This window comes from Delphinus delphis, chromosome 13 (assembly GCF_949987515.2).
Source record: "Delphinus delphis chromosome 13, mDelDel1.2, whole genome shotgun sequence".
NCBI classification, from domain to species: domain Eukaryota; kingdom Metazoa; phylum Chordata; class Mammalia; order Artiodactyla; family Delphinidae; genus Delphinus; species Delphinus delphis.
Window position 1 is genome coordinate 26,964,225 of NC_082695.1, and position 26,951 is coordinate 26,991,175.

At 59.4% G+C, this 26,951-nt stretch overlaps 1 protein-coding gene across 7 annotated transcripts; it reads left to right on the forward strand.

Moving 5' to 3' along the window:
* The first annotated feature begins 1,494 nt into the window (after window positions 1-1,494).
* Window positions 1,495-26,951, forward strand: TANGO2 (transport and golgi organization 2 homolog). Of its 7 annotated transcripts, none has more exons than XM_060028578.1 (9): window positions 1,495-1,546; window positions 9,827-9,924; window positions 15,794-15,882; window positions 19,805-19,924; window positions 20,318-20,432; window positions 21,385-21,455; window positions 23,657-23,810; window positions 24,192-24,296; window positions 24,786-26,951. In XM_060028578.1, the coding sequence occupies exons 2-9, from the start codon at window positions 9,869-9,871 to the stop codon at window positions 24,904-24,906; spliced, it is 831 nt and encodes a 276-aa protein (XP_059884561.1). In that variant the 5' UTR covers window positions 1,495-1,546; window positions 9,827-9,868; the 3' UTR covers window positions 24,907-26,951. The 7 variants fall into 7 exon arrangements, 5 of the variants coding, with proteins under 5 accessions (XP_059884561.1, XP_059884562.1, XP_059884563.1 ...); XR_009521712.1 differs by lacking the exons at window positions 1,495-1,546; window positions 9,827-9,924 and adding exons at window positions 13,829-14,539; window positions 22,491-22,572 and having other exon boundaries at window positions 24,786-24,923; XR_009521713.1 differs by lacking the exons at window positions 1,495-1,546; window positions 9,827-9,924 and adding exons at window positions 13,829-14,539; window positions 22,494-22,572 and having other exon boundaries at window positions 24,786-24,923.

Sequence of the window (26,951 nt, forward strand, 5' to 3'; positions counted from 1 at the left end):
CCCTTGTAGTCCTGAGACCACCCCCACCCAGATGCATCTCATTGGGCGATGGCAAGGTAGGATTTAAAGCTCCACGGAACCCAAGCATGGCTGCATCCCCCTTTGCAGGTAATGGGAAGGCACTGCTCAGGAGGGCTTGACCAGTCTGTGTCCCACCCCTCTAAGGCATTGGCCCAGTGATTTGGGGCAGACCACTGCAGTTGCTGCCCCATCCCCCAGGGCATGGTCACTCGCCTCCAAGCCCCCCAGGTCCTGCTTATTCAACACTACTATCTCTTGGCTGGACTGCATGATCCAGCTGCCAGGAGGGGGTCACTGGCACCCACCCAGCATGACTCTCTTGCCAGATGGCAGGAGGGAGGACTGAGTGTCTCACTGGGTCTGCTGCCTGCTGGCCAGGAGTCCTTGGACGTCGGGAGTCCTTGGCTTCCGTACCTGTAAAGGGCTTTTGTTGAGTTCCGGGAGGAACATAGATGAGATGGCAAGAGAGTGGGGTGGAATGGGCCTTTGGGGGTGTCATGCAGGTTTGGGTTTTACTCTTGTCTCTGTTTACTACCAGCCAGGCCCTTGCCCTCTCTGAGCCCCAGTTTTCACAGGGCATCAGTGCTCCAAGGAAGGATCAGGGCACCTAAAACCTCAACGCAGGGCTGTGGAGCTAATCCAGCCACTGCTACTTGCCATCTTCTTTTGACTTCAAGCAAGTGACATACATACTGCTCTGAGCCTCGATGTTTGCATCTGTAAAATGGGATAAATGAGAGCTGTGTCCTGCAACTCTGGGTTTAGAGCACTTAGCACATTGTTATTAACCTTAATATAACTATTTGCTGAGGGCCCACTTTGGAGCAAGCCCTGGGCCTCTGACTCCCCACTTTCTCTGCACTCAGACCCCAGACACAGCCCAGAGGCAAATGTGCGCAGGGAGCCCAGTGAACGACTCTGTCCTCTTGCAAGGGCCCGGGTCAGTGCCCCTTCCCAGCCTCTTGCTCACTTGTAACCCGGTGCAGATCGAGCCGGCAGCCCTTCATCCTGGGGCCGGCCCTGCAGAACAGCCTCGAGGTGGGTTAAAGGCTGCAGTGGCCGGTCCAGGGTCTGTCCTGAGTTTGGCAGGGATGTCAGGGGTTAGGGGTGCAATGAGGAAGATGGCCAGTTCAGAGGCATGGAGGGGGCAAGCAGGGCCCCACCAGTGAGCATCCCCGCAGAGCCTCCAGCAGGGCCCAGTGCAGCGCGGGACGCTGGGCGGGCAGGTGACATGTCCTCGAGGGCAGGGCCCAGGGCCGGTGTCTGAACCAGACGAGCTGCGAAGGCTGCAGGGGTCACGAGGCGCAGCCGGGCGCTTGGCGCAGCCCCGGGGGCGGGGCGCCGGGAGGTGCAGCCCGGAGCGATGGTACGCGCAGCCAACTGTGCTCCGGCTCGCGGCGCGCCGCCCCGCCCCTAGCCACGCTGCCCATTGGGAGCGCGCAGACTGTGTGGGGGCGGGGCCTGGGCGGTGGCGGCGGCGCGCGGGCGCAGCACCCGGAAGTCGGCGGCGGCGGCGGCGGAGGCGGTGAGTACGCGGTGGACTACGGGCGGCGGGTGGCCGGCGGCGTGTGGCCGACTGCGTTCTCCGCGGTGCTCGGGGCTCGGAGTCGGGAAGCGGGTCTCGGGAAGTGGGGCGCGGAGTCGGAAGCGGCCGTACAGCCCGCCCTGCCTCAGTTTCCCCTTCTCGAGGCGGTGAATGCAAATCCAGCGGCCGGTCCGGGGGAGACCAAGCCAACCCCGGCCGAAGGAGCGTTCCTCCCATTCCTGGAAGGCGTCTCCAGTGTCCCCGCCTGGGTGGGGCGTGGGCCCCGCAGGCAGGGCCGGTGTCCCTCGGTGGGGCATACTGGCCGGCCGGGAGCTGCGCGGTCACCGCGGAGCGAGGGTGGGTGGGCTACGCGGCTGACGGCCCCAGAGCCCTGAGTCACGCTGCTCCCTCCCTGCGCCCTGCTGCGGGTGACAGCTGATGTCTCTCCGGGGAGGCAGCAAGTGCCAGGTCATCTGTGCGTCTGGACACGGTCTTCCTGGGGTGGCTCAGTACTCAGACCTTACCCCCAGGGCGTCAGGGGAGGGGACTGGTCAGGGCTGCACGCTGGGCAAGGCCTTGTAGCCTCTGGGCTTTAAGATGCCTTCCCGCCCAGCAGCTACCATGCTCGCCTCTGGGCCACAGATTTGACGTGGGCCTTCTGGCCTTGGACCGGTCCCTGAGGCTCAAGCCCCCGTCTGTCCTCCACTGGGCATGTCACATGGTCAGCCAGGCCTGCCGCTGCCATCCTGCTGCGGACCTGCCCACTGATGTTTTGCTGTTGCTGTTTCCATGCGGCAGCTGTGCAGTAATGGTGCTGTATGGGGCGCCTGCAGCTGGTAGTTCTTGGGAATCGCTTTTTGCTGCTTGTTCCTTAGTCTTCTGGGCACCCTTTAACGGCAAGTGTTTGTTGGCCAGATACCGTTCACAGCAAAGAAAACTCAGGCTGAGGGCCAATGGTGTTCCCAAGGTCAGTAAGAGCCAGGGTTGGCCTCTCCTCCTGAGCCCCTCTCCCAAGAACCTTCCTGTGTCGGGTGACCTTTCGTGTGGGGTGGGGCTGCAGGAGGGTGGCTGTGTTGGCAGGTGGACACAGCAGAGCTTCTGTTCCCCCCTCTCCAGGTTCCCAGGGCTCCCAGTGGGTGGAGCATGTTGCCCTGGTGCTCCCACCCCCTTGGACCCCTGACCATTCACTTCAAAAGCATGTGTCCTGCAGTCCTGTGGCTGTGTGTTACTGGTGTGTCTGCAGAATGTAGGCCCCTCAGACCAGGCCACTAGCTGTCAGCTCTGCCCTGCTGCCCAGCCCCTGAGCCGTATTACTGCCTCACGCTTTCTTTGTGTTTTCATTTCTGGGCTGTCACTTTGATCATGTTTACCCTGGGTGTAGTCACATGTGGTGTTGTGGGGACTTATTCCTGTGCTGGCTGCTGCTCTAGAAGGCGCCTCCCAGTCCCACTCGCCTGTCCGTGGATGCTGCTGCTTCTGAGGATGTCAGTAGCCCAGGGCAGGGAGGTAGGCGGGCTGCTACAAATAGGGCCACACTCGTCACTGACAACCCAGATGTGTGAGGACTGGGTCCATCCTTTGGCAACATGTCAGCCGGTGTTGAGGACAGTTTGTTGGTCTGGACCTCAGGGTTTGGTGATGGGCTCTGAGAGAATGAGGTCACCCCTGGACCACTGAGTTCCCTTTTCAGGGTATTGATGAAGCCTTTTTTTTTTTTCCCTCTCAACTTTTTTTTTTAGGTTGCAGAAATAATGGATACACGCTTAAAAGTAAAGAGGCCAGCCCCCACCTCCTGGTACTCAGGGCGGCTCTGCTGGGTCTTCAGGACCATGCCTACTATAAGTATTTGCTTCCACCCTCTTTCAAGGGGCTGGTGGGAATGCCCCCTTCCTCCCCTATTAACCATGTGAGCTATAGGGGCCGCCCTAAGGCCGGGCTGGCCCCCGCCTTGTGGGGAAGCTGTTCCTGCCAGGAGGGGCCGGGGTGCGGAGCATCCAGAGCTCGCCGTGGCTCACTGTATCCCTCATCTGTGTTGCCCTTTTGAACCTTGAAGGGACAATGATACTTGGTATGAGGCTGAATTAGTGCTCCTAAGACATCTTGAAGATCTCAGGAAAGAGTGTCGCCATAGAAAATGTGTCATGGTGAAATGCTACTTATCAGCCAGATGACAGAGCGTAGATTGTGGAGTTCTAGGTCGTGGGCGGGGAGGAGGGCGTGGTGTTTCGGGGGTGGCGGCCGGCTGCTTGGAATGATTAGGATGGCAGGGCTTTCTCAGCGAAGGCTCCGAACAGCGACAATGTGTTCCCATGTGTTTACCTCCTCTGCTGGCAGCCTGGGGGGACGTCACACGTCACTTGTAAAGAGCAGCTCCTGCTGTCCTGCTCTGCCCTGTGCAGGGTGGGTGGGGTGCCCAGCTCCTCTGCTCAAAGGCAGATGGACAGGCTGGCTAGCCTTGACCGCGTTCCTCCACATGTGTGCGGTGCTGGGCATAAGGAGTGGGGCCGCCAACTCTAGGGCTCCGTCACCCCCTGCCCAGAGCCCTAAGGAACAGCCAGAGGAGACTGATTGCTGGGACGCGGGGCCTCACTGTCCCGCTGGCCCAGGCCCCCTTGTTCCTGCTTGCTCGCACGCGTCCCTGCGTTCCTCGCTGCCTCTGGCCAGCGTGCTCCCCTGTCTGACAGAGGGAAGTGCTCCCCGAGGGCACAGGCCCCCACCCCACCCTGTGGTCACCTGAGTGTGTGGGTCCTTGTGCAGAACTCAGGGCAGCCTGGCCGCTCCATCCTGTTCTGAGGAGCTCTGAGCTGGGACTGGATCCGCCTTGCCCGGTCTCCCGAGAATTGCTCTTCCTGCCTCGCCCCTCAGTGCCCCCCACCCAGAGTAGCAACTCAAAGCCAGCGGGGAAGGAGGGCAGGGTCTGTCCATGTTCTCCTCATGGGCAGCTTTCCAGGTGGATGATCCTGTTTTCCCTACCGGAAGTGTGCAGCGTCCAGCTCCAGGGATGGTGCAGAGTGAGCCCAGCATGCAGCCACCATCCAGATCAGGGTGTGGACACCGTCACTAGCACCCAGACGTCTCCCTGCAGGTCTCCATTGTCCCCTGGCCAGGTGGCCTGCCCTGCTTCTGTACCCACGCATGAGTCTTGCTTCTTCCTTGCCTCGTACAAGCACCGAGTGGTGTGCTCTGATGGGTGGGGTCCCGCTCTGCCCCATGCTGCTCGGGCAGGTGGACACCGCTATGGACAGACAGCCTGGCTTCCAGCTCCAGGCTGTGGACTTCCTCGTCTGTGTCACTTCATGGACACGGGTGCCCCACAGGGTGCCCCACGGGTGCCCTGATCAGTCGGAGTTTTAGAAGCTTCTGTGAAAAGCCAAGAGGGAGACTCACCTTCCAGATACCACAGCATGTGCTGAAGCTCAGGGGCTGAGGGGCCGAGTGGTGGGGTGTCCAGGGCGTGGCCCAGGTGGTGGCAGACAGCATGCCCGTCTGCTGGGAAGCATGGGGGTCCGTGGCTCACACCTCCCACATAGGCAGACCCTGGATACATCCTAGAACAAAGCCCAAACGCAACCACGCACGGAAATCAAGAGAAAGGGGCTCTTGCTTTGGGATGAGGAGGGCAAGAGCCATGCAGTACAAGTGGGGGGACTTGCTGTGGAAGGACAGATGGGTTCCAATGGAGGCAGCACAGGCAGAGGGATGGGCCACCCCACCCCAATGCCACCGCACTGTGGGACAGAGGCCCTGGATCCTGGCACGGTGTGCCAGTGGCTGCTGGGGGATGCCAGCAGACCACCTGAGCATCTCCTGCCACTGTGGTGAGGGTGGGGGGAGCAGTGGCGGGTACCCTCGTGCTGGACGCCCCTGCGCCAGACATTGGAGGGAGTCGGCCAGGCATGCTCATCTAAGAGCGTCACCCCCTGCCCAGTGATTCCGCCTCCTGGGTGTCTGCCTGGGAGACAGGAAGGCACCTGTCGGGAAGGTCCTCAGCCTGTTTGTAGAACGTGCGTGCCGGGCCCTGCTGTGTTGCTCTGCATGAGTGGAAGCTGGATGGCAAGAGTGGATAGAAGGCACACGTGCCCTGGGCAGCAGCAGGCAGGTGGGGGACGCCGCTACCCCGGGCGTGGGCGAACTGCACGGCCAGGTGGCAAGAAGACAGGGTGGCGGGGTCCTTGCATGTGATGGAGCATACATCTGTGGAGTACGTGGAGCCATGGGCAGGGGCCTTCCTTCGGGGCCTTGCAGTGAGCACAAAATGACATGCCCCCCAACCCTAGTGGTGACAAAGATGGCTTCTCTCTGCCACCAGGCCCAGGGACCCACTGCCACGCCATGTGGGCACCCCGGGCATTTGTCAGGATGTTCGGCCATCTCACAGCCTGCATGCTCCGGTCCCGGGAGGCCCCCTCAAGACTGCTGCCCATGAGGCTTCCCCTCAGCCCAGGCCACCGTCTGGGGTCTTCCTTCCGTGGGGGCCCGTCTGAGGCCTGGCTGCACCCCTGTATGCAAGGCAGTTGTAAGGCAGCCCCCCAGTGAGATACACATGGGCACAGTGATTCCAGGACTGTGGCCAGGACGGAGCCGGTTGCCCCACTGTGAGCTTTCCTGGGGGCTGCTCGCACCTGGGGAGGGTCAGCAGGGATGCTCAGGGGCACGCTGGCTTCCGAGCATTTCCATGACATGGCTGGAGCAGCTCGTTTGTGTGCCAGGGGGTGCAGATGGGCAGGTCCAATGCCCGGGGCATCCTGAGAGCATGTACAGGGGTCAGGAGACCCCACGTGTGCCCACACTATCGCCCCGAGTGCAGCCAGCAGGCACCCCCATCCCCCAGAGCCCCCGTGTGGCCTCTGGCACCACCTGAACTCTTGGTGAGAGAGGAGCCTGCCCAGGATGTGCCTGACCTGGGAAGTGGGTCCCCATCTGTCCCTCCCCTGCCCCGTGGCACTGGGGCCTGGCCTCCTCCAGGTCAGTGTGTCACCTGCCCCATCGGGTGGGGGCCCTGCCCGCCTGGCCTGGGTCCCCCACTGCCATCCTGCTTGCCATGGGGCCAAGCGAGGGGGAGGGAGGGAGCCCCCTCACCTGCAGAGGGCAGGCGTGTGGCATCCGACTGCCATCCGCACACCTGGCAGGGTGTGCGCGTCACCTTAGCGGCCTCCACACCCGTTGGGCCGGCACTGCTTCCTGTATCACTTGAAGCCGCAGGCTTTGCCCACCTCCAGGCGGCGTCCTCCCTGTGGTCGCTGAGGCCCGTGGGTGAAACTCCTCATCAGGCCCCAGGACCTTCCTGCCCACCTCTGCCTCTGCCTCTGCCTCTGGCCACCCGGCCCTCATGGCGGCCCCAGCAGCCAAAGAGCTCTGACGGCGTGTGGACACCCCGGGCTCCAGGTGGAGACAGGAGGGGCGGGGATGGCATTAGAAAGCCGGCGTGCTTCTGCCCCGGTCAACCCCCCTTCCTCGGCACCTGCCAGCCCAGGTGCTCTTCAGGGTGACTTCCTCCTGACAGGCTTAGGTGTCACCTGGTGAGGAGGAGCGCTGAGTTTACCTGGAGCAGTGGGACCTGTTGAACTGCTCCCCCCACCTCACCTTCCCACTCCATGGCCTTGGAAGCCTTGGGAGCGGAGGGGAGCGTTTCCCAGCAGCGGAGCGCCCCAGGCAGGATACCCCAGTTAGTGCCCCGCTGCAGTGCAGTGGTGGGACAGCAGTGGTGTGTCCGGGGCTTGCTCTGGGAGCCCCGAAAGTCACAGGGGTGTCAGGGAGGATTCGCCAGGCCCCGAAGAGGGTGTTGGAGTTCGGCCTGGGTGGGGGCAGGATGGGAGAAGGGCCCTGCACCCACAGGACCTGCGAAGGAGGGTGGTGGGGGTGGTGGGAGTGAAGCGGGAAGGGGAGGGGCCAGTTGGCAGCGGGCCTGGCTCGAGTGGGGGGTGAGGGATTGGAGAGAAAGGCAGTTCCTGATGGTCTCCTCCCCAGGGGCTGGCTTTCCTCTGGTCCTTCCCTCCCAATGACCGCGTCTTCACTCTTCACTGAGGCCGCAGCCCTGGGTTCCGTGCCCACACTTCTGGCAGCAAGCTGCCCGGAGACCTCTCGGCAGCCTTCCTCTGACCACGGAGCCCTTCTTGCCACCACCTTCTGGAGGGCTTGTCTGCCACCCACCTGGGCCAGCTAGGGTGGCAGGGTGCTGCAGCCGAGTTGGGGGGCTCTGCATCTGGCCTGTGAGCAGCAGTGGCCGGCGACCTCACCCAGTGCCAGTCATGCAGCCTGGGCTGGGCGTGGGGGGGATGGCAGGCATGCTGGCCTCCTTTGATGGCCCAGAGTAGTGTGTTCCTGGTGAGGCAGCCCCCTGTCCTGGAGGGGCCGGGGAAGGTGGGATCTCAGCAGGGCTTCTCCCATTGACCTCGGCCAGCCTGGTTGCCACAGATGACACCTTGCCTGGAGCATCCTTGTGTCTGGGAGAGACCAGCCCCCTCAGGGTGGGGGACCTGTGTCTTCTGTGCTGGACTCCGGTCACGTGGCAGGTGCTGGGAGCCCCGCCAGCTACATGGGACGGGTGGGATAACCCGGCCCTGTGACGCCCAGGGTGCTTCCCATCACCCTGCACTGCGTTCTGGGTGGTTCTCATTCTCTGTGCCTAATCTGCACCAACATTGCCTGCCAAGTTTTAAGTCGTACTTCCTGGGGCTTCTGTTTCTAAAGGGTCTTTCTGGTGCTGGGTGGACCCCCCGTTTACTCTTTATCATGTCCTTTCCCTGCAGATATTCCTGAGCTCCTTTCTCCTGCACTCAGTGGCTGGTTTTTGGGACGTGTGGGGACTGCTGCTGGTTCTTGCTGTGGTGCTTTGTTTTATGTGGTTCTTTCTATTGTACTGCTTTTTGTTCTCGAAATTATTTGTGAGACTTCTCGGAAGTCTGTGATGAAGAGGAAAACTTTGGTTTGCCTGGTGCCCAGGGGCACTGCCAGTGCAAGCACCCATCAGACCAAGTCCCTGGACCCCCGGTGTGGCCTAGCTCTGCACATGGAGCTTCTCATGGACCACCCCCACTTCTGTGCGCCTCCCCTGCGGTCCTGGTGTGGCTGTGGATACAACCCCCCCACCCTAGGTCCCTGTCCTGGGGCGGCTCTGGGCCGTGTCTTCTGTCTCCCTCACCCCTGAGGCCACCAGAGCCCAGTTTGCCCCATGGGCCAGTGCCCTGAGGCAGGAGCCGCTGCTGTACTCTGCTCTCTTTCCTCTCTGGGTTCCTGTGTTCTCTGAGATGTTGGCTAAATCCTGCACCACCTTGTCAGCTCTTGGTTGCTTTTAATATTTTTCACCTTCTTTCAAGCGTTTGAAGTTGCTTTTACCAGGGAGGTTGCTCCCAACAGTCTGCCTACTAGTATTGGGATCATCAGGCACTCCTGGGATGATGGCCACCAGTGGACACTACCAGGCCGCCCTGGCGGGAACCCAGCCTGTTCCCATCACCTTGGGGAACCCTTCTGCACAGGGCCCTTCGGCATCAGCACTGCATGTGGCCCAGCATCCCTGGTGGGGGGGCAGCGGCTGGCAGCCCATCTCACATGGTGCATGTCCCCTAGCGCCCCAGGCTGCTGGAGATGGTGCTTGTCACAGCGGCAGCGCCTCAGCTGCACAGCCACAAAAATTGGTCCTCTGAGGCTGTCACCACATCTGTGCCTGGAGGAACACAGGGCTGAATCCTGGGGGTCCCTCCAGGGCCCGTGGGGGCTGACAGGGAAAATAGTGGGGTGAACCCTGACCCTGCCACCCGCGCCAGCCAGACCAGTGAGCACGAGTGAGAGGAGGGTGGGATGCCCGAAGGCCTTGTGCACTGGGCAGCTACTGCATGGCTCTGAGCCACGGTTGTGTCTGTGGTGCTGGCCTTGGGCTCCAGCCCCTCCTCGGCTTCTCTTTGCATGGTGGCCAGAGCCACCACGCCCGCCCACCCACCATGCGATGCTGGCATGGCTTTGAAGCCGGGGTCAGTGTGGTGGGAACATCCTCCTGTGAATCCCAAGGTGGGAAGTGTTCCATTTCAGACCCCAGAACCAGAAGCAATTGCCAACAATCCAGGGCCAACGAGGTCACAGGCGTCAGGGGAATGTCTGACCGGTGCCCAGGAGCGTGTTTACAGGGATGGGCGAGTGTCAGGGCAGCCGACACGCGGTCTCCTCGTCCAGCGAGGGTCTGGGTGTTGTGAGCCTGTTCCATTTGGGCAAGGGAGCTTTGCAGGTTTGGGAGGCAATTCTGTCGTCTGCCATTTACTCAACTCATTTTTCCTTCTCCCGCAGACCTCGTTACCCCGTGTGAGCCAAGCCACCCCTTGGGGACCCATGTGCATCATCTTCTTTAAGTTCGATCCTCGCCCCGTTTCCAAAAATGCGTACAGGTAACCCCCTCGTGCTGCGTCTGCTATCCTGCTCGGCCTTGGGAACACGCCATACTCAGTGCCTGTTTGGGCTCCATGTGCGGGGTCGGGGGCAGAGGCCAGGCCCTGGGACACACTGCCCGGGCCCTGCCCTGCCCTCTCCCACAGTGGCCACTCAGTGTGGGCAGGGACCCTGGGTCGATGTGCAGAGATGCTAAGACTGAGCCGCTGAAGGTGGCCATGTGGGCAGGATGGGGGAATGACGTGGGTACAGCACAGCCCTGCACCTCTGACTGGGGATCAGGTGGCAACAGAACAGTGGCAGGGAGCGAGACCTGGCTTGTGGGGCTGGAGCCTGTGGCCAGTGAGCAGTCTGGGTGGTGAGGGCAGAGTGCAGGGGGTGGGTCAGGGAAGCTGGGGGACCAGCTGGAGGAGGCAGGCGGCTGAGGCCAGGGAGGGGCCACACGGTCTGGTTTCCTCTCCTCCCCATGACCCCTGGCTCTGGACGGCGCCCCTCCATTCCCCGGCACCCTGGTGGGAATCCACCGACATTTATCCACATGGAGAATGAGGCTGGGATGTGACCCTCAATCACAGATGAGCCACTAGTGCGACTGCTTAAGAAGTTTACATCATCTCAAGATCTGGAACATTTCAACTGGCTTCTGGGATTCCGTGCTACCTGATGTGTGGCTGAAGTAACTCATTCCAGACTGGGGAATGGGGAGAAAGGGGTGCCCAGTGTCCCCTTCCTGCAGGGGAGTGCGCAGCAGGGCCATGCTGGGGGCCGGGAGTTGGCCCTGAACAGCCCCCGACAGAGCATGCCGTGTGAGTCGGGGTACAGCCAGGGGACAGAACCCTGGAGCAGTGATTCGAGCAGGGAATGTCTAACTCGTGGAAATATAAACTGTTGTGAGATCGGGGTGCCCGAGGCAGAGCCTGTCCTTCATCCTTGGGCTGAGACCCAGACCTTGTTGGGGGCACAGCCGTGGCATACCGGGCGGCCGGGAGCTCTCTGGGCACTTGCTGGAAGTCTGCCCGCTCTGCTCACGCTGGCTGCTGTCGGGCGTTTGTTGCTGGGGAAGCCGCACCCAGAGCCTGGGAGAGAAGCCTCTCCCCCTGCAGCGTCCCTCCAGCGCCCTCTGCTGACAGAACTGGACCTGCAGCCACTGCAGAGCCCCCAGGAAGGGCGGGAGTGGGGCTGAGGCAACAGGTGGATGGATCACTGGCGCTGTCGCCTCCTGCGCTGAGAGTGGCACTCCTTCCTCCTGACAAGTGAGGACACGCGGCCTGATGGCCACCGAGTCCATGGCTGCCTTGGTTCTTACTCACGGATTCAGCCAAGCCCTGAGGTCACCCCTGTTCTCCTGGGAGGGAGAAGGAACGGAAGGGACGGGGAGGGGAGCCTGCGTCCTGCCACGACCTGCCTCTGACAGCTCCAGGGCTGGGACTCGGTCTCAGCATTGATCTCAAATGTTGTCCTAGCCTGATGGCGCTGGAGGTTGAGAGGGACTTCTGGCTCCGGGGTGGGCAGCTCTCACGTGTGATGTGGGACTAGGATGGGAGGAGTGGGGGTGGGGCTGCTGTGGGAGGGACACTGCAGCAGGGCCGTGAGGAGAGCCTGGTGAGCTGACCCTGGGCCCATCGGAGACCAAGGAGGGGCCCCCAGCTCCTGGAGTGGGGGGGCAGGCTCAGAGCCAGGAGGCCTGGATGTCCTCACCTGGGCTCCCTCCCACCTAAGCTGTCACTGCCCTGGCTGGCAATGCAGCAGCTTCTACCCCCACCCCAGTGCCCATCACTGAGTTCACTGCCGGCCCCCCACCCAGTGATGTCAGGAGAAGATTTGTACTTTGTGTGTGTTTGTGATTAAGTATACATGACATAAATTTACCTTTTTTTTTTTTTTTTTGGCTGTTCGCGGGCCTCTCACTGCTGTGGCCTCTCCCGTTGCGGAGCACAGGCTCCGGACGTGCAGCCTCAGCGGCCATGGCTCACGGGCCCAGCTGCTCCGCGGCACATGGGATCTTCCTGGACTGGGGCACGAACCCGTGTCCCCTGCATCGGCTGGCAGACTCTCAACCACTGCGCCACCAGGGAAGCCCAAATTTACCATTTTTAATCGCAGGGCTCAGCGGCATTAAGCATTCACACTGTCATGTAACCGTCACCAGAACTTCCTCATCTTCCCAAACTGACACTCTGTCCTCAACAAACACTGACTCCCATCCCCCTCCCCAGCCCCTGGCACCCACCCTCCTTCTTTTTGTCTCTATGACCTTGGCTCTTCTAAGTCCCTCATGGAAGTAGCATCATATGTTTTCTTTTTGTGTCTGGCTTTTTTTCACTCAACATAATGTCCTCAAGGTTCATCCACATTGTAACATGTGTCAGGATTTCCTTCCTTTTTAAGGCTGAATAATGTTCCTTTGTGTGGATGGACTACGTTTTGCGTCGGCGTCCATCCTGTCAGCGGACACCTGTACTGTTCCCGCTTCTCGGCTGCTGTGGACATTAGTGTACAAGTACCTGTCCCAGCCCTCCTTTCAGTCCTTTTGGGTATATACCCAGAATCAGAAAATCCTGGATCACACGGAACCGCCAAGTTGATTTCCTCGTGTGTCTTCTGATGGCTGTGCCAGAGGCTCCCTGCAGCGTTGGTCCGTGTCCTCATGTTGGGTGGTGGAGTGGGTCTTTGTGGCGCTTCGTCGTCATGCATCATTGAGACTAGGTCCTCTCCCCACAGCCGGAAAGGCCAAGACCCAGGGCCGCCGTCCACTTGGACACCGCTGCCCACAAAGCCTGTCCGGGGCCTGGGACCCACACAGTCCCCTGCTCCGGCACCTTCGACATCACACCTGTTTTCACCTGTGTTTGTGAGCTAAGGTCGCCCGTGTCAGTAATGCTCCAGGGTCAGCTGATTGCAGAGGACTCTTCCATCTGGTTCTGTGGCCATCCCTGCCGTGTGTAAGCATTGATCTACACAGATCACCTCTGCCCTGAAGGACAGAGTGGGACATCCTCACTCTGATCTTGTGGGCGGTGCCGCTCCTGGCTTTGTCCTTTCCAGTCTCACGGGAACCTGTTTTCTGGCCTCCCTAGAATTAGTTCCTGAAAGATGAGGCCAGCCCTGCCAGCCCCACCGTGCCTGTGGGGTTCTTGAAGCCTCTCTCCCCTCCTTGGGCTGCAGCCGATTTAGAGCGTGTGTCCTGTGGGCTATTCAGCCAAGTGCCCTCGTGGGTGTGGGAAGGGAGGGGAGACAGCCCAGTGTGGCCGGGAGTACATGTGAACTGCCTCTGCAGAGCAGCTCCAGGCCTGATGTTGGGCTGGGCCGTGACTGTCATGGACCCCTCATCTGCACCCCACCCCCATGTCACCAGCCCACTGCCCTCCATATTGGGGCGCCCATCCCTCCAGACGTGGCAGCCCTCCCCCATCATATCCCACTGCCATGTCCCCCCAGACACTGCCCAGCATGATCCTCCAGGCGCCCTTGGGTTTGACCTGCCTTCCAGGCTGCATACCTGCCCACCCACAGGTGCTGCGCCCTCCTGGGGTCGCCCCTGGGAGGTCCCGGCCTCTGCACCGCACCCCTCATCACACCTGAGGTTGCCCAGCACTTGGAACCTCCATATTTTGCCGACACGATGAAAGTTCCAAATCAGGGGACCCCGAGTTCATGGAATGGGGATGTCCTGGGTGGGCCTGACTTCATCGGGGTGGCCTGCAGAGGGACCAGCCTCTCCTCAGGGAGTAAGCTGCTGCCCTTGGAGGGGCCCGTGGCCAGAGTTTGAGGGCAGCCTCCAGGAGGCGAGTGACCTCGGCGGCGCACGGCAGGCGAGACCAGGGCCCCCAGTCACATGGCTTCAAGAAACTGACCCCTGCAACAGCGGAGACGCCGCCGACCAGCACCTGTGTCACCCCGGGGCTGAGCACCTGGCCGAGATGATGGGTGGGCGTTGCTTTAAGCTGCTGCATTTGTGTAGATGTTTGGCTGCATAGAAGACCAGCATACTCCCGTCAGTATGGTGCTGTCATGGCTGTCACGTCACCACCCTCTTTGTCAAAATGTCATTTAGACCCACAGGTTGATGCTTTTACTGGCTCCACCTGGAGGGACTGCTGGGTCAGCTGTTGCCCTTTGGGGTGGCTTCCATGGAGGTCGTCACTACTGGACACTTCACTGGACCCTGGCCTGTGCACCCATCACTGCTGCCAAACTCCCCCCGGCGGTGTGCAGACCCCTCCCCTGACTGTGCCCAGACCCACCCCTCAAATGGTGACAGACCCTTTCCATGACTGTGCCCAGTGGGACTCGGAAGTGAGGAGTGAGGGGCTTCCTCTCGCTTGGAGCTGCCACGTGGTACCATCATGCCCACCAGCAGTTCGGCTAAACAGTGACTCTGATGAAAGCAACCCAGCGCTTCAGGCTCCTAGCGATTAGCAAACATCTCGCTTCTTGTCTACAAATGGGCAGTTGGAGTAAGAGGACAGAGGCACTGCTCTTTCGCTTTGTTCTTTTCCCTAAGTTTTCCTTTCTGGAGTCTTCACAAGAATGGGAACCAGAAGCCACGGCACCGGCCTGGTTCGGGCTCAGCCTCCCGTCCCCTGCGACTGCAGGGGTCAGGCGAGCGGGCAGGTGAGGGGCGCTGGGCACCTGAAGGAGGACGCTTGATCCTGGCACAGGAGCCACTGCACCCTCTGGGGGGCCCAGGCCCCGCAGCCAAGTCTCCCCATGCGGGGAGGGGGGGCATTGCGCTGTCCTTCTCCTGACTGCTGGTTAGTCAGCTTCTGCCAGGATGGGTCCCGGACTGGGTCCCAGGGGGACAGGGCAGACATGGCAAGGGGCCATGGGGTCCAGGTCAGGGCCTGGCAGCTGGAGCTGCAGAGGATCCTTCTGTGAGCGGCTGCAGCTTGTGTCAGGGACAGTGAACCCCCCGCCCCCTGCACCTGAACCTGGCGCAGCCCTAGAGCCAGCTGTGTGGAGGGACAGCCAGGTCACAGGCTAGACAGGCATCCTGAGGGTGGTGAGGCTTCCAGGGTGGTCCCTGGCAGTGCCAGCGCCTGTGGCCGAGGTGACGTGGGAGGCACAAGTGGGGGGTGACACGTGCACACAGGTGAGAGACTTCCAGGGCCCTGGGGTGCCAGCACTGGTTTTGCCTTCAACTTTGTGAGTGTCTTTGTTAATTCACATTTTACCACAAGCCGATATTCATGAAATCAATGAGTCGATGCAAACAGTACTTCTGAAGACTTCTGAGGATCTGACCCCTGACTCAGCGAACTTGGTTTCAGACCCACTGTGGCCCCAGGTGCCGTGCCCGCCTGCGGTGCTTGGAGGGTCCTTCGGTGGCCACTCTTAGACCCCGGGGTCTTCGGGACCCTGTGGGGTGACCCTGCCCACTCAGTCGCCGTCTGTGTTCATAGTTATTTTAAATGGCCGAGCTGACCGAAAACTTCGTTTTCTTACCTCAAAACCAGGGCCCTGAAAACATCGATGTCTTTGCTAATTGCCAAAGAAATACTTGTTTGATTCATAATACAAAACACTAGTGAAACACAGAAAAGTCCTCACTCGCTCCCTCCCAAAGACACCCCAAAGCGCGGGATGGAGCAGCCCTTGGAGTCCCTGAGCGCTGGTGGGAGGCTTACAGGGTGTCCCTCAGGGGAGGGACCGAAAGGCAGGAAGACACGCCCGCCCAGCGCCCTGTTCCGGGTGGCGGAGCCAGCAGGGCTGAGCCGGCAGCCACCCATCTCCTCCTCCCAGTGGGTTCCCGTCCTCTCTGGGACTTGCCCAGGTTGCTGCCTACCAAGGTGCTTTGTCTTGGTAACGAGAGGAAACACGTGACTCTTCCACATTCACGCGAGACCCTCAGCCGTGCTCTCTCCTCAGGCTCATCCTGGCCGCCAACAGGGACGAGTTCTACCACCGGCCTTCCAGGGCTGCAGACTTCTGGGGGAACAACAACGAGGTCCTCAGCGGTGAGTGTCCCCGCTGTCCACCCAGCACTGTCCACTCAGCTTCACGTGCCCGGATCCCCGGGGGAAGCAGCTGGAAGGTGGGGGTTGTATTTGGATCCACCATCCGCTGCGGTTGGTCTCGTGTGAGGCATGATTTCAGACCGGTCACCTCGGAGCATCATGGGTATGCGTGCACGCGTGTATGTGTACATGCATGTGTATGTGCATGTGATTCTGTTAGACACATGCACCCCTTGCCCCAGGGAGAGTGGCCTGAGTTTGGGGAGCAGAGGCCCGGCTGGCAGGGCTGGGGGAGCCGATGGGGAGCCCATGGGGTGGAGTGGAGGTGACCGCACCCTGCCTGCCCTGCCGGTGGCTTCCGCGGGCCCCTTGGAGGGAGCAGCTCCTATTCCTGCAGGCAGGGGCCACTCGGAGGACGTGCAGACAGTGTCGGCCGGGCCAGGGACCCTCTGCCTGCGGAGCCTGGAAGCTCGTCTGGAGCATCCACGAAGGCCTCCAGTGTGGACTGGGGTCGGGCAGTGGTGCTGCGTGGGAGGAGGATGGGAGTGGGGAGACCAAAGTGGGGGTCTGAAAGGAGGTGGGGAGAGCTGTGAGCGGGGCCCTCAGGGTGGGAGTGCAGGAGGGTGGGAGTGCAGGAGGATGAGGCTGGGTCTCGGCCTCACCAGAAGCTGCTCAGGAGACCTTGGATACCTGCTTGCTCGGGAGTGCGGGGTGGGGCTGGCGGGGAGGCCCCCGCTGCCTGAGCTCTGGGCACAGCGGTCATGTGTGTGGGGACTTCAGCCAGGCTGGCCATGGCTCCCCCAGAGGTCCAGTGGCAGGCCTGCTGGGCCACGGGAGGGGGTCCTAGGGGAGCCTGTGGGCATGGCCAGGACCATCCTGGGCTAGGACGGAACAAAGGGATCGTGGGGAGAGGGCAGGCCGTGTGTGTCACTGCTGCAGGGCACGCATGGGAGGCTGAAGTGGGGGCTGCTCAGGACGGGTGAGGTGAAGGGTGAGGAGCTGATCCTTCGGGAGAGAGGCAGGAGGCACTGCTGGGGCACTTTGTCGATGAAGACATGGAGGCTCAGACGAAGGGTGAGCCTGCCTGGGCCCCTTGGCTGTCCTGGCCCCTGGGCTCCACGCTTCCTGCCCTGGTCAGTGCCCATCCCGCTGGGGAGCCCCAGCCACTCAAGTCCTTCACCCTTTGCAGTGGTTTGGAGGCGGCCCCTGGCGCGTTGATACGCGTCCTGCCAAGCGGGAGGGTGGCCCTGCTGCACCGCAGTGCTGGGTGGGCCCGTGGCCACCACGCCTGGCTCAGGCCCGGGAGACCCCAAGGTCCACCCCCTCCCTCTGTCTGGCGTCGCCCAGCGTGCACAGAATTGTAGCAGCAGCGTCAGCATTGCTGGGGACTTGTTAGGCGTTCAGGAACCTCTGGGTTCTGTTTCTTCAAGTCCTCCGTCTCCTGCTGTCTCTCCTCAGCCCCCCCAATCACACGTGTGTCAGTTTATCTGAAGTGATCAGTGCCCTTCGGTTATGCTTGGTTCACTTAAAAGCCCTCTGTTGTCCCTGCTCCTTTTTAGGTGGTTTCTATCGCCATATCCTTTACTCACGTTCACCAACCTTTTCTTCTTTAGTGTCTAACCTGCTTCTAATCCCATTCTGCATATTTTTCATCTCACACACTGTAGTTTTTATCTCCAGAAATTCCACCGTGGTATCTTCCTTGTCTGGACTGTGTTGTTTGGCCAGATGTGGAAGCTTCATTCACTTTCTAGTTGTTGGTTTGTCAGAGCCTCTGTGCTCTGGATGTGGATCCTTTGCTGGATAATTGTGTCACTGTCTCATTTTCTTCATGATGTCCTTTGGTGAGCAGAATATTTTATTTTAATGAAGTGCTGTTTATCTTCTGTTTTGTGACTTGTTCTTTTTGTGTTTTACCCACAAAGTCTTTGCCTATCGTGAGGTCGTAAAGATATTTTCCTCTGTGTGCTTCTGGAAGCCTCCTGATTTGGGTTTATGCTTAGGTCTGTGATGTATCTCAAATTAAACTTTGCGTGCGGTGCAAAGCAGGGACTGAGCCACGCCCACCTCTCCGGCTGTCCCCACAGCACCAACCAGTGGGCCTCCTCTGGCCTGTGCATGACTACGGCAAACTGGCTGAAAGTCAGTTGATCACATCCGTGTGGGGCCGTTGTGGACTCTTGTGTCCCACTGACATGGCTCGGGTGCTGCAGCCTCTGAGCAAGTCTGGGAACCAGCTGAGGTGAGCCCTGTGGCTTTGCTGCTTGTTGGGACTGCTGTGGACGTCCTGAACTTCAGGGCCAGCTTATGAATTTCTATAAACACCAGCCCACAGGGTCTTCACTGGGATCATGTCACCCTCTTGGTCATTTGGGGAGAACTGTCATCCTTTTTCTGTTTTGTTTTATTATTTTTTTATTGAAGTACAATTGATTTACAAGTTTGTCTTAATTTCTGCTGTTCAGCACAGTGATTCAGTTATACATACATATGTGTATATTCTTTTCCATTATGGTTCATTATAGGATATTGAATATAGTTCCCTGTGCTGTACGGTAGGACCTTGTTGTTTATCCATCCTATATGTAATAGTTTGTATCTGCTAATCCCAAACTCCCACTCCACCCCTGGCATCCACAAGTCTGTTCTCTATGTCTAATGAGTCTGTTTCATAGATATGTTCATTTGTGTCATATTTCAGATGACACATACAAGTGATATCATATTATATTTGTCTTTCTCTTTCTGACTTATTTTACTTAGTACAATAATTTCCATTCATGTTGCTGCAAATGACATTATTTTATTGTTTTTTTTATAGCTGAGTAATATTCCATTGTATATATGTACTACATCTTCTTTATCCATTCATCTGTCAGTGGACATTTAGGTTGTTTCTATGTCGTGGCCATTGTGAATAGTGCTGCTATGAACATTGGGGTGCATATATCTTTTCGAATTAGTTTTCTCTGGGTATACGCCTAGGAGTGTGATTGCAGGATCATATGGTAGCTCTATTTTTAGTTTTTTCAGGAACCTCCATACTGTTCTTCACGGTGGCTTCACCAATTTACATTCCCACCAACAGTGTAGGAGGCTCCCTTTTCTCCATACTCTGGGAGAACTGTCCTCTTAACCATGTGAGCTTCCCGGGCAAGGAACAAGACTCTTCCTTTAACTAGGTCTGCCTGACGTCCATCCCTCAGCACACACGTCTTTCTTGTAACATTTTCCTAAGTGTTTTGAAAATCTTTCAGTGCTGTTGTAAATGATTAATTGAATTTTCATTTTCCAGTTCTTGCCAAGTATTCACTTACTCCAGTAGGTTTTTTTTGTAGATCCTTTTGGATCTTCTTCACATACGATCCTATCTTGTACAAATAAGGACAGTTTTGCTTCTTTCAGATCTTTGCAGCTTTTAGTTCTTCTACTATTATAACTTATTACTGTTATAATAATAATATGTTAATGACTTAGCTATTTTCACTCCAGTTGTCAAGTGAAATGCCCCTCTGGCCTGGGAAGACACTCTCCTGGGGCTGTAGTGGCCTTGCTGGCCCTGCGGCGGGGCCCACGGTTATGGAGGGTTGCAGCCTGCGGGGCTCCTAGTGAAGGGCCTGCCAAGGGCTGGGTCCTGCCTAGGGAGGACAGCCAGTGTCCCTATACCTGATCGGGATGCGGGGCTGGGGCCTGGCGCGATTTCTGCGATGGAGCTGGTGCTGTGCCCCCAGCCTGATGCCCACCCAGGCACCAGGATGTGTTGTGCAGGGGCCGGGGGTTCCCAGGGGCATCAGGTGTTGTTCCGGGAGAGGGTCTCTCCCACATACCCATGGTCCCCAGGGGCTGCCTCAGACTGCGGTGTTCCAGCCCCCGTTTCACCACAAGGGCTGCTGGGCTGGTGGTGACACTGTTGTTGCCGCAGGGCTGGACATGGAGGAAGGCAAGGAAGGCGGCACGTGGCTGGGCATCAACACGCGGGGCAAGCTGGCGGCACTTACCAACTACCTGCAGCCACGGCTGGACCGGGACGCCCGGGGCCGAGGTACGGGGCGGGGGGCGGGGCTTCCTGGGCACCTGGAGGGATGGGAGGAGTGACGAAAGGAGGGGCCCTGAAGCCCCCTGGCTGGCAACGCCGGGAGCCACCCTCGGCCTGGCCATATGGCTCCCACTTGTGGCCATGGCATGGCTCCCGACTGCCGTGTTGTCACTGCCCATCTGGTGGACATATACTGTCCCCACTGAAGACGTTTCCCCTCGTGCTGGACTTCCACGTCAGGGCACAACAGGAAAAATTTTCAAAATCAGAGTTCTTGGTGCCGACCTCCTTGGCTGCCGGGTCGCTGAGGTGTGGCCGTCCCGTGGGGGACCGTCAGTCTCCCCAGGAGAGGGGCTCAGTCCTACCGCCCCGGCCATGGGTGTGTGTCCCCTGATGCAGGTGAACTCGTGGCTCAGTTTCTGACCTCAGACATGGATAGCTTGTCCTACCTGAAGAAGGTCTCCGCAGAGGGCCACCTGTACAACGGCTTCAACCTCATAGCGGCCGACCTAAGGTGGGTCTACCAGCTGGGGACGCAGCCCCCAGGCGCCGCACAGGGCCGGGTTGCAGGCTTGGCAGGCAGCGGGAGCCGGGGCATCTGTGGCAGCCTCTCTGGGGACATTACACCTGGTGGGCTCAGGGAGCGTCCCAAGGGCCGAGCCCCTCCCAGATCCACTGTCCTGGGGACTCAGGGATCCAAGCTGGGGCAGTGTGAGGGCCGCCAGCTCCTGCTGTGGGAGCTGGAGTAGGGCCGGGGGTGCACGCGGGCCAGATCGGCCCCTCCGTCTCGTCTCCTCCCCGCTTCTGTGGCTGAGGAGCCCGTTTTTGAGCCATACCTCACTTGCCCTGTGGTCTGGTGGCAGAGGTGCCCCGGTGGAGAAGGCGGTGCAGGCACAGCTGGGTACAGAGACCCCGGGCCCCATGGTGGTCGGGCACTGCCGAGTGCTGGGCAGAGTGGGTGGCAAGGCTCACGTCGGGTTCTGCAAGGGGCTCGGCAGATGGCTCCTGGGGCAATGACGCTGTCCATGCCACCCATGGGCCCTGTCGCCAGAGGATATGGTGGCCGGGAGCTTTCTCCGCCCGGGGTGGGGCAGACCAGCTGGGAGCAGGGCAGGAGCAGGGGCAGAGGGGCCTGTCCTAGAGGCGGGAGGAGCAGGTCCCCCAGGGAGGTGCAGGCCCTCGAGTCTAGGGCGCCTGCGCTGGCTGTGAGATTCAGGAGTCAGGTTGCTGGGACTCTGCAGGAGGCTGGGGCCACGTGGGGAAGTGGCAGTTGGGGTGTGGCCAGGCCCATGTTGGCACACACAGAGATGCTGGGCAGGGTGGGGGGCAGATAGCTCAGCAACAGCGGTGCCTGCACGGATGGTGCCACCCGAATGCTGGGGCCCGGCCTGTGGGGCTTGCCAGGCAGCGAGGGTTGGGGACGCCCTGTGGCTCCTGTCTGACCCTGTCTCCCCTCTGGTCCGCAGCACAGAGAAGGGAGATGTCATTTGCTACTATGGAAACCGGGGGGAGCGTGAGCCTGTTGCCCTGGCACCAGGTGAGGCTGCTCTGGCGGGTGGCACAGGGTGGGGCTGCTCCTGTGGGGACCCCAGTACTTTCAGGGACCGGGTCCCTGCTGATTTCCCTCCTGGTGCTGTTTTTCGGCCGTTCGTGTACCTTGTGCCCAGTAGTGGCCATGGCCTCACCCGGTCCACATGAGGCTGCACACAGGTTAGGTTGCCTTCCCCCTGTACCGAGTCCCTGGCTGTCTGGAGAGAATTGGAAGCTAAAAGGCACAAAAGGACGCAGAGACCTTCCCCCGCAATTCTGTGGCCTTTGTGGAAGCATCTGGAAACCACCCCATGATGCCCTCAACTGTGACTAGAGATGCTTCTTTTCTGCTAAATTGCTGCTTAGAAGGAATTCTTTTGAACTCCATCCTATTTCATCCCTGAGCCAGCCGCGCCTGATCCATGTCCCTTAAAAAAATAAACAACAGCTCCATTGAGACATAACCGCGTGTCATACAGTTCACTCATTAGAGTGTGCCTTCAGGTGTTTTACTCTATCTACAAAGTGGTGCAACCATCACCAAAATCTAACTCCAGAACATTTTCATCACCTCACCAAGAAACCACACCCACTGGCACTGTCCCCGGCCCCTAGAAACCACTAGTCTCCTTTCTGTCTCTGTGGATTTGCCTATCCTGCACATTTTACATAAACAGATGCAGACAATATGTGGCCTTTTGTGTCTGGTTTCTTTCCCTTTGTGTAATGTTTTCAAGGTTCATCCATGCTGTAGCGTGAGTGAGGGCTCCATTCCTTTTTATGGCTGAATAATATTCCATCGTGTGGATTTTCTGCCTTTTGTTTATCCATCATCCACTGAAGGACACTTGGTTGTATCCACCTTTTGGCTATTGTGGAAAATGCTGCTGTGAACGTTTGTTATGTTTTTGTGGGGAAACGTTTTCATTTCTCTTGTGTGTGGACCTAGGAGTGGAGTTGCTGGATCATAAGGTAACCATTTAACCTTTTGAGGAATTGCCAGACTGTTTTCCAAAGCAGCTGTACCATTTTATTTTCCCAGCAGCAACTTATGAGGTTCCAGTCTCTCCCCATCCTCGCCAAGACTTGTCACCCTCTGACTTTTTGATCGCAGCTGTTCTGGGGTATGGTGCGGTCTCACTGTGGCCTTGATTTGCATTTCCCTGATGGTTAATGACGTTGAGCAGCTTTTCATGTGCTTGTTGGTCATTTGTGTATCTTGTTTGGAGAAACGTCTATTCAAGTCCTATGCTTGTTTTTAAATTGGGTTGTCTTTTTGTTATTGAATTGTAAGAATTGTTTTATATATTCTAAATACAAGTCTCTCATCAGTTACATGATTTGCAAATATTTTCTCCCATCCTGTGGGTTTTTCCCCTTTCTCGTTGGTCTCTTTTGAAGTACATCATTTTAAATTTTGATGAAGTCCAGTTTTATGGGGGTTTTTTGTTGTTGCTCATGCTTTTGGTGTCACATCTAGGAAGTCATTTCCTAATCTGAGGTTGTGTAGCTTTTCCCCTATTTGGTTTTAGCTCTCATGTTCAGGTCTTTGAGACGTTTTCAATGGACTCTTGTGTGTGGTGCGCAGTGGGGGTCCTGCTCTGTTCTTTGCATGTGGCTGCCAGGTGCCTGATGGATACAGTGTGGTGATGCCGTGGCTGGCGGTGTGACTATGGGCCCCACAGTGCCAAGTGGCAGTAGTCGTGTCAGAGTTGGCCCAGAGTCCGGTAGCAGCAGAGGGTAGTGGCTCTCTGTCCTTGGTGCATCTTTTCAGGCTGCATGGCTCTGGGTTGGCTGCCCCTGCTGCCTCTTTTGAGAAGAGGCTCTGGGGGCCTTTCCACCTTGAGACTGGGACTCTTCTTGAGAACTTGTCCTGAGAAACTTGCTCTAAGCCCCTACAGCGCCCCCAGCCAGGGACCTGGCCTACGCCTCGGGCCGGCCAAGGTCAGCGGGCTCCCTGACCCCGGCTGACCCCGGTGGGCTGCCTCCTGGCCTCAGGCTGTGGTGCTCCCAGCCTTGACCTTCTCAGGTGGACCCCCATGTCGGGCTCCCCCACTTATGGACGGACCTTCCTCTGCTGTTGATTCTGATCACCCACCCCCAAGGCCTGGCGAGTTCCTGGACGCATGTAGAGAAGGGGCGGGTGGGTGGAGTTCCAGCCAGAGTCCCCCCCACCTCCCACGCTGGCCGAGCCAACCCCTCCTGCAGGGACCTACGGGCTAAGCAACGCGCTGCTGGAGACGCCCTGGAGGAAGCTGTGCTTCGGAAAGCGGCTCTTCCTGGAGGCCGTGGAGCGGGCCCAGGCGCTCCCCAAGGACGCCCTGGCCGCCCAGCTTCTGGACGTGCTCAACAACGAAGAGGCGTGAGTGCTGTGCCACACACACACACACACACACACACACACACACACGCCCCCCCCCCCTCCCCAGCTCTGAGAGGTGGCTACTGTCCTTCCACAGGGCCTGCACGGCTCTGACCGGACAGAGCCCATGAGCTCGTGTCCCTGGGCCTTGGGAAGCTCCTGGTGGCCCCAGCACAGGGACTGGCCCCCACAATGGAGCCCTGAGTTAAAGGCTAGATGGAGGTTCGAGGCCTTGACCTGGAAAGTGCCCGGAACAACCCTTGTGGTTCCCCCAGCCCCTCTCTGAGGCTGGTGGGCTCCTCAGGCGCTGCAGGGCTGTGGCTGAGCGTTGGCGGGGATAGGTTTGGGGCGGCCAGTGGTGACCCCTCCTCTGTCCTTCAGGCAGCTGCCAGACCCAGCCATTGAGGACCAGGGCAGGGAGTACGTGCAGCCCATACTTAGCAAGTACGCAGCTGTGTGTGTGCGCTGCCCGGACTACGGCACCAGGTATGACGGATGGGCCGCTGGTGCGCCCTCCTGTCCCTGGAGGAGCCCATCTTCCCCAGCTCCTCCCCACCTCCACCCTGTCTAGAAGCCATTGCAGGTGTCTGGGCAGTCCCCGGTGGTGGTGCTGGGAGCCCTGGGGGTTCTGAGCAGGGAGGTGCCTGGTCAGCCCAGGGCCTACCCTGCTGAGAGTGGTGGGCGATCAGGGCTCATGCTGCAGAGTGTGGGCAGGGCGGCCTGGGGGTGTTTCAGAGGGGAGGTGATAGGACTTGTGGGCAGGGGCCTGCAGGACCTGCGGCTCAAGGCCCTGATGCCTCACAGGGGACCCTCTGCTCGCCGAGACAGAGGCTGCTGCTCTTTGTGACCCATCTCGAGCCAGGCCAGTGCCCAGCAAGGCCCCTCGCACCTCTGGTCTGATCCATTTGGGGCTCTGACTGGCGTGCAGGGGTCCAGGGGCAGCGGGCTGAACGCAGGCCCCATGCTCTCTTTCAGAACCAACACGGTCATCCTTGTGGATGCAGATGGGCACGTGACCTTCACAGAGCGAAGCATGCTGGGCACGGACCCCTCTTGCTGGGAGACCAGCACCCACGAGTTCAGGCTGCAGAGCTAACCCCCACCCGGGTGTGGCCGGGGCTCCCGGGAGGCCCTGTCACAGGTACTGCCTGTGACTCGGCCAGCGTCCCCCAGGGCCAGAGCCCTCTGATGTGTGTGAACTGTTTGCATCCCCATGTCAAGCTCGGGGTCCAGCCTTATGACAGAGGCCCATGGCCAGGTGTACGGCAGGCCCAGGTGTGCTGTGCCTCCCCCGGCCCATGCACAGAAGCTCACACAAGGCACACGTGACACCCATCATGCATGCGCGCACACGTTACAGGCAGTAGACGTGTACACACGTGCTCAGACACACACACGCTCCAGGCATGCACCCTCCATGCGAGCCAGACACGCAGAGCTGTGCCTCTCAACACCCACACGTGCTTCTGGCCAGTGAGTCTTGCTGTGATCCCAACAACAAGAGTGGATGTCTGTTTCAAAGCAGCCCCTCCTCTCCTGGGCGTAGCCAGTTCCTGACCACCAGCCCTGCTCTTGGAGAGGACACAGGCCACATTTGAATGAGGAAAACCTCCTCCATAGCAGAGGCACAGGCCGCTGGGTGGGTCCGGTGGTTCTGTGGGTGCCGAGGGGTCCTGTGCATGGAGCTATCCTGTGAGGGAGCATCCATATGCAATGGGCCGCCTCAGCAGGCTCTCAGGCCTCCACCTGTGCAGGGGGATCATGGGTTCCGGGCAGGCCCATCTCAGGGAGGGGACACAGTTGCCCCTGCCATTTCCCTTCTCCTAGGGAGTTAAACTTCATAATAAGACTCTGTACTTAAATGTGAGACGCTGATAATAAAACTCTGAGGCCGTGGTGAGCCAGTGCATTCCAGGCCCTTGACTCTGTGACAGGATGACCAGAGCTGCTGTCCGGGAGCCCCCAGGAGCTCCTGGGGCCCAGACCCCGGTGCAGGGCTCTTCCACATTTCCCTTTTGCTCATGGCCTCCTGAGCACTGTGACGGAAGCCAGGAGTTCATCCGGGTGCAGGTGGGAGCCCCGGGGAGCCGTGCACACGGGCTGGACCGTGGAGGCAAGGGGATGGCAGGAAGGGCTGGGCTTCAGGTAACAGAGCAGGTGGAGTCTGTCCTACCCCAGGGCCCTTGTTTTGGGCAAGCACCTGGAGCTCCTGTCCCCAGCTGGGGCCGGGCATTCGGGGGTCCTGTGTCCAATGCTGACACTCAGGCTTCCCTCTGCCTCGGCGGTCGACCCAACTTGGTCTTCTCAGTGCAGTGACAGCTCGGGTGGGCTGTAGACCTTGATTGGGCCCAACCTGCCTCTCCATCCCTTCTCCCTTCCTGCTCACCACCCCACAGCCAGGCATGAAGGGGCTCCCAGTATGATGCAGCCTGTGCCCCCCACCCACGTGTCCAGCTGAGCCATGGCTAGCCAGGCTCCCAGCCCCGGCACTGCCAACACCCTCTGTCTGCTTTAGCAGGCCACCCCGCACCATGGAATGGACCAGGTCCCCACACCAGCGCCTGCCCTGGCCAGGCAGGTCTGCCCTCGTGGGGCGCCGCTGGACTGGGTACAAAGCCATCTGAAGAGCCTTTCAGATGTTTGCCGCTGCCCCAGGGACGGGCCTGCACAGGAAAAGCTTCCCCACACTTGTCATGGTCCCCTCTGCCCCTGCCTGCCCTGGGCTCCCTGGCAGCTTGGAGCTCCTGAGGAAGGGGCAGCCCAAGACTTGTTTCTATTGTTATGGGCTGAGTTGTGTGCCCTCCAAAAGATATGTTGGGCCCCAGCAACCAATACCTCAGAATGTGATCTTGTTAGGGTCTTTCCACAGGTAATCAATCAAATGGGATTGTTAGGGTGGCCCTAATCCAATATGAGTGGTGTCCTTATAAAAAGGGGGAAACGTGGACACAGGGACAGACAGGCACCCAGGCAGACGTCTGTGAAGACTGGAGCTGGGCTGCCTCACGCCAAGGAACCCCAGAAGCTGGGAGAGAGGCCGGGACACGTCCTCCCCTGGAGCCCTCAGAGGGAGCAGGGCCCCGTGACACCCTGCTCTCAGACGTCCAGCCTCCAGAACTGTGAGAATAAATTTCTGTTGTT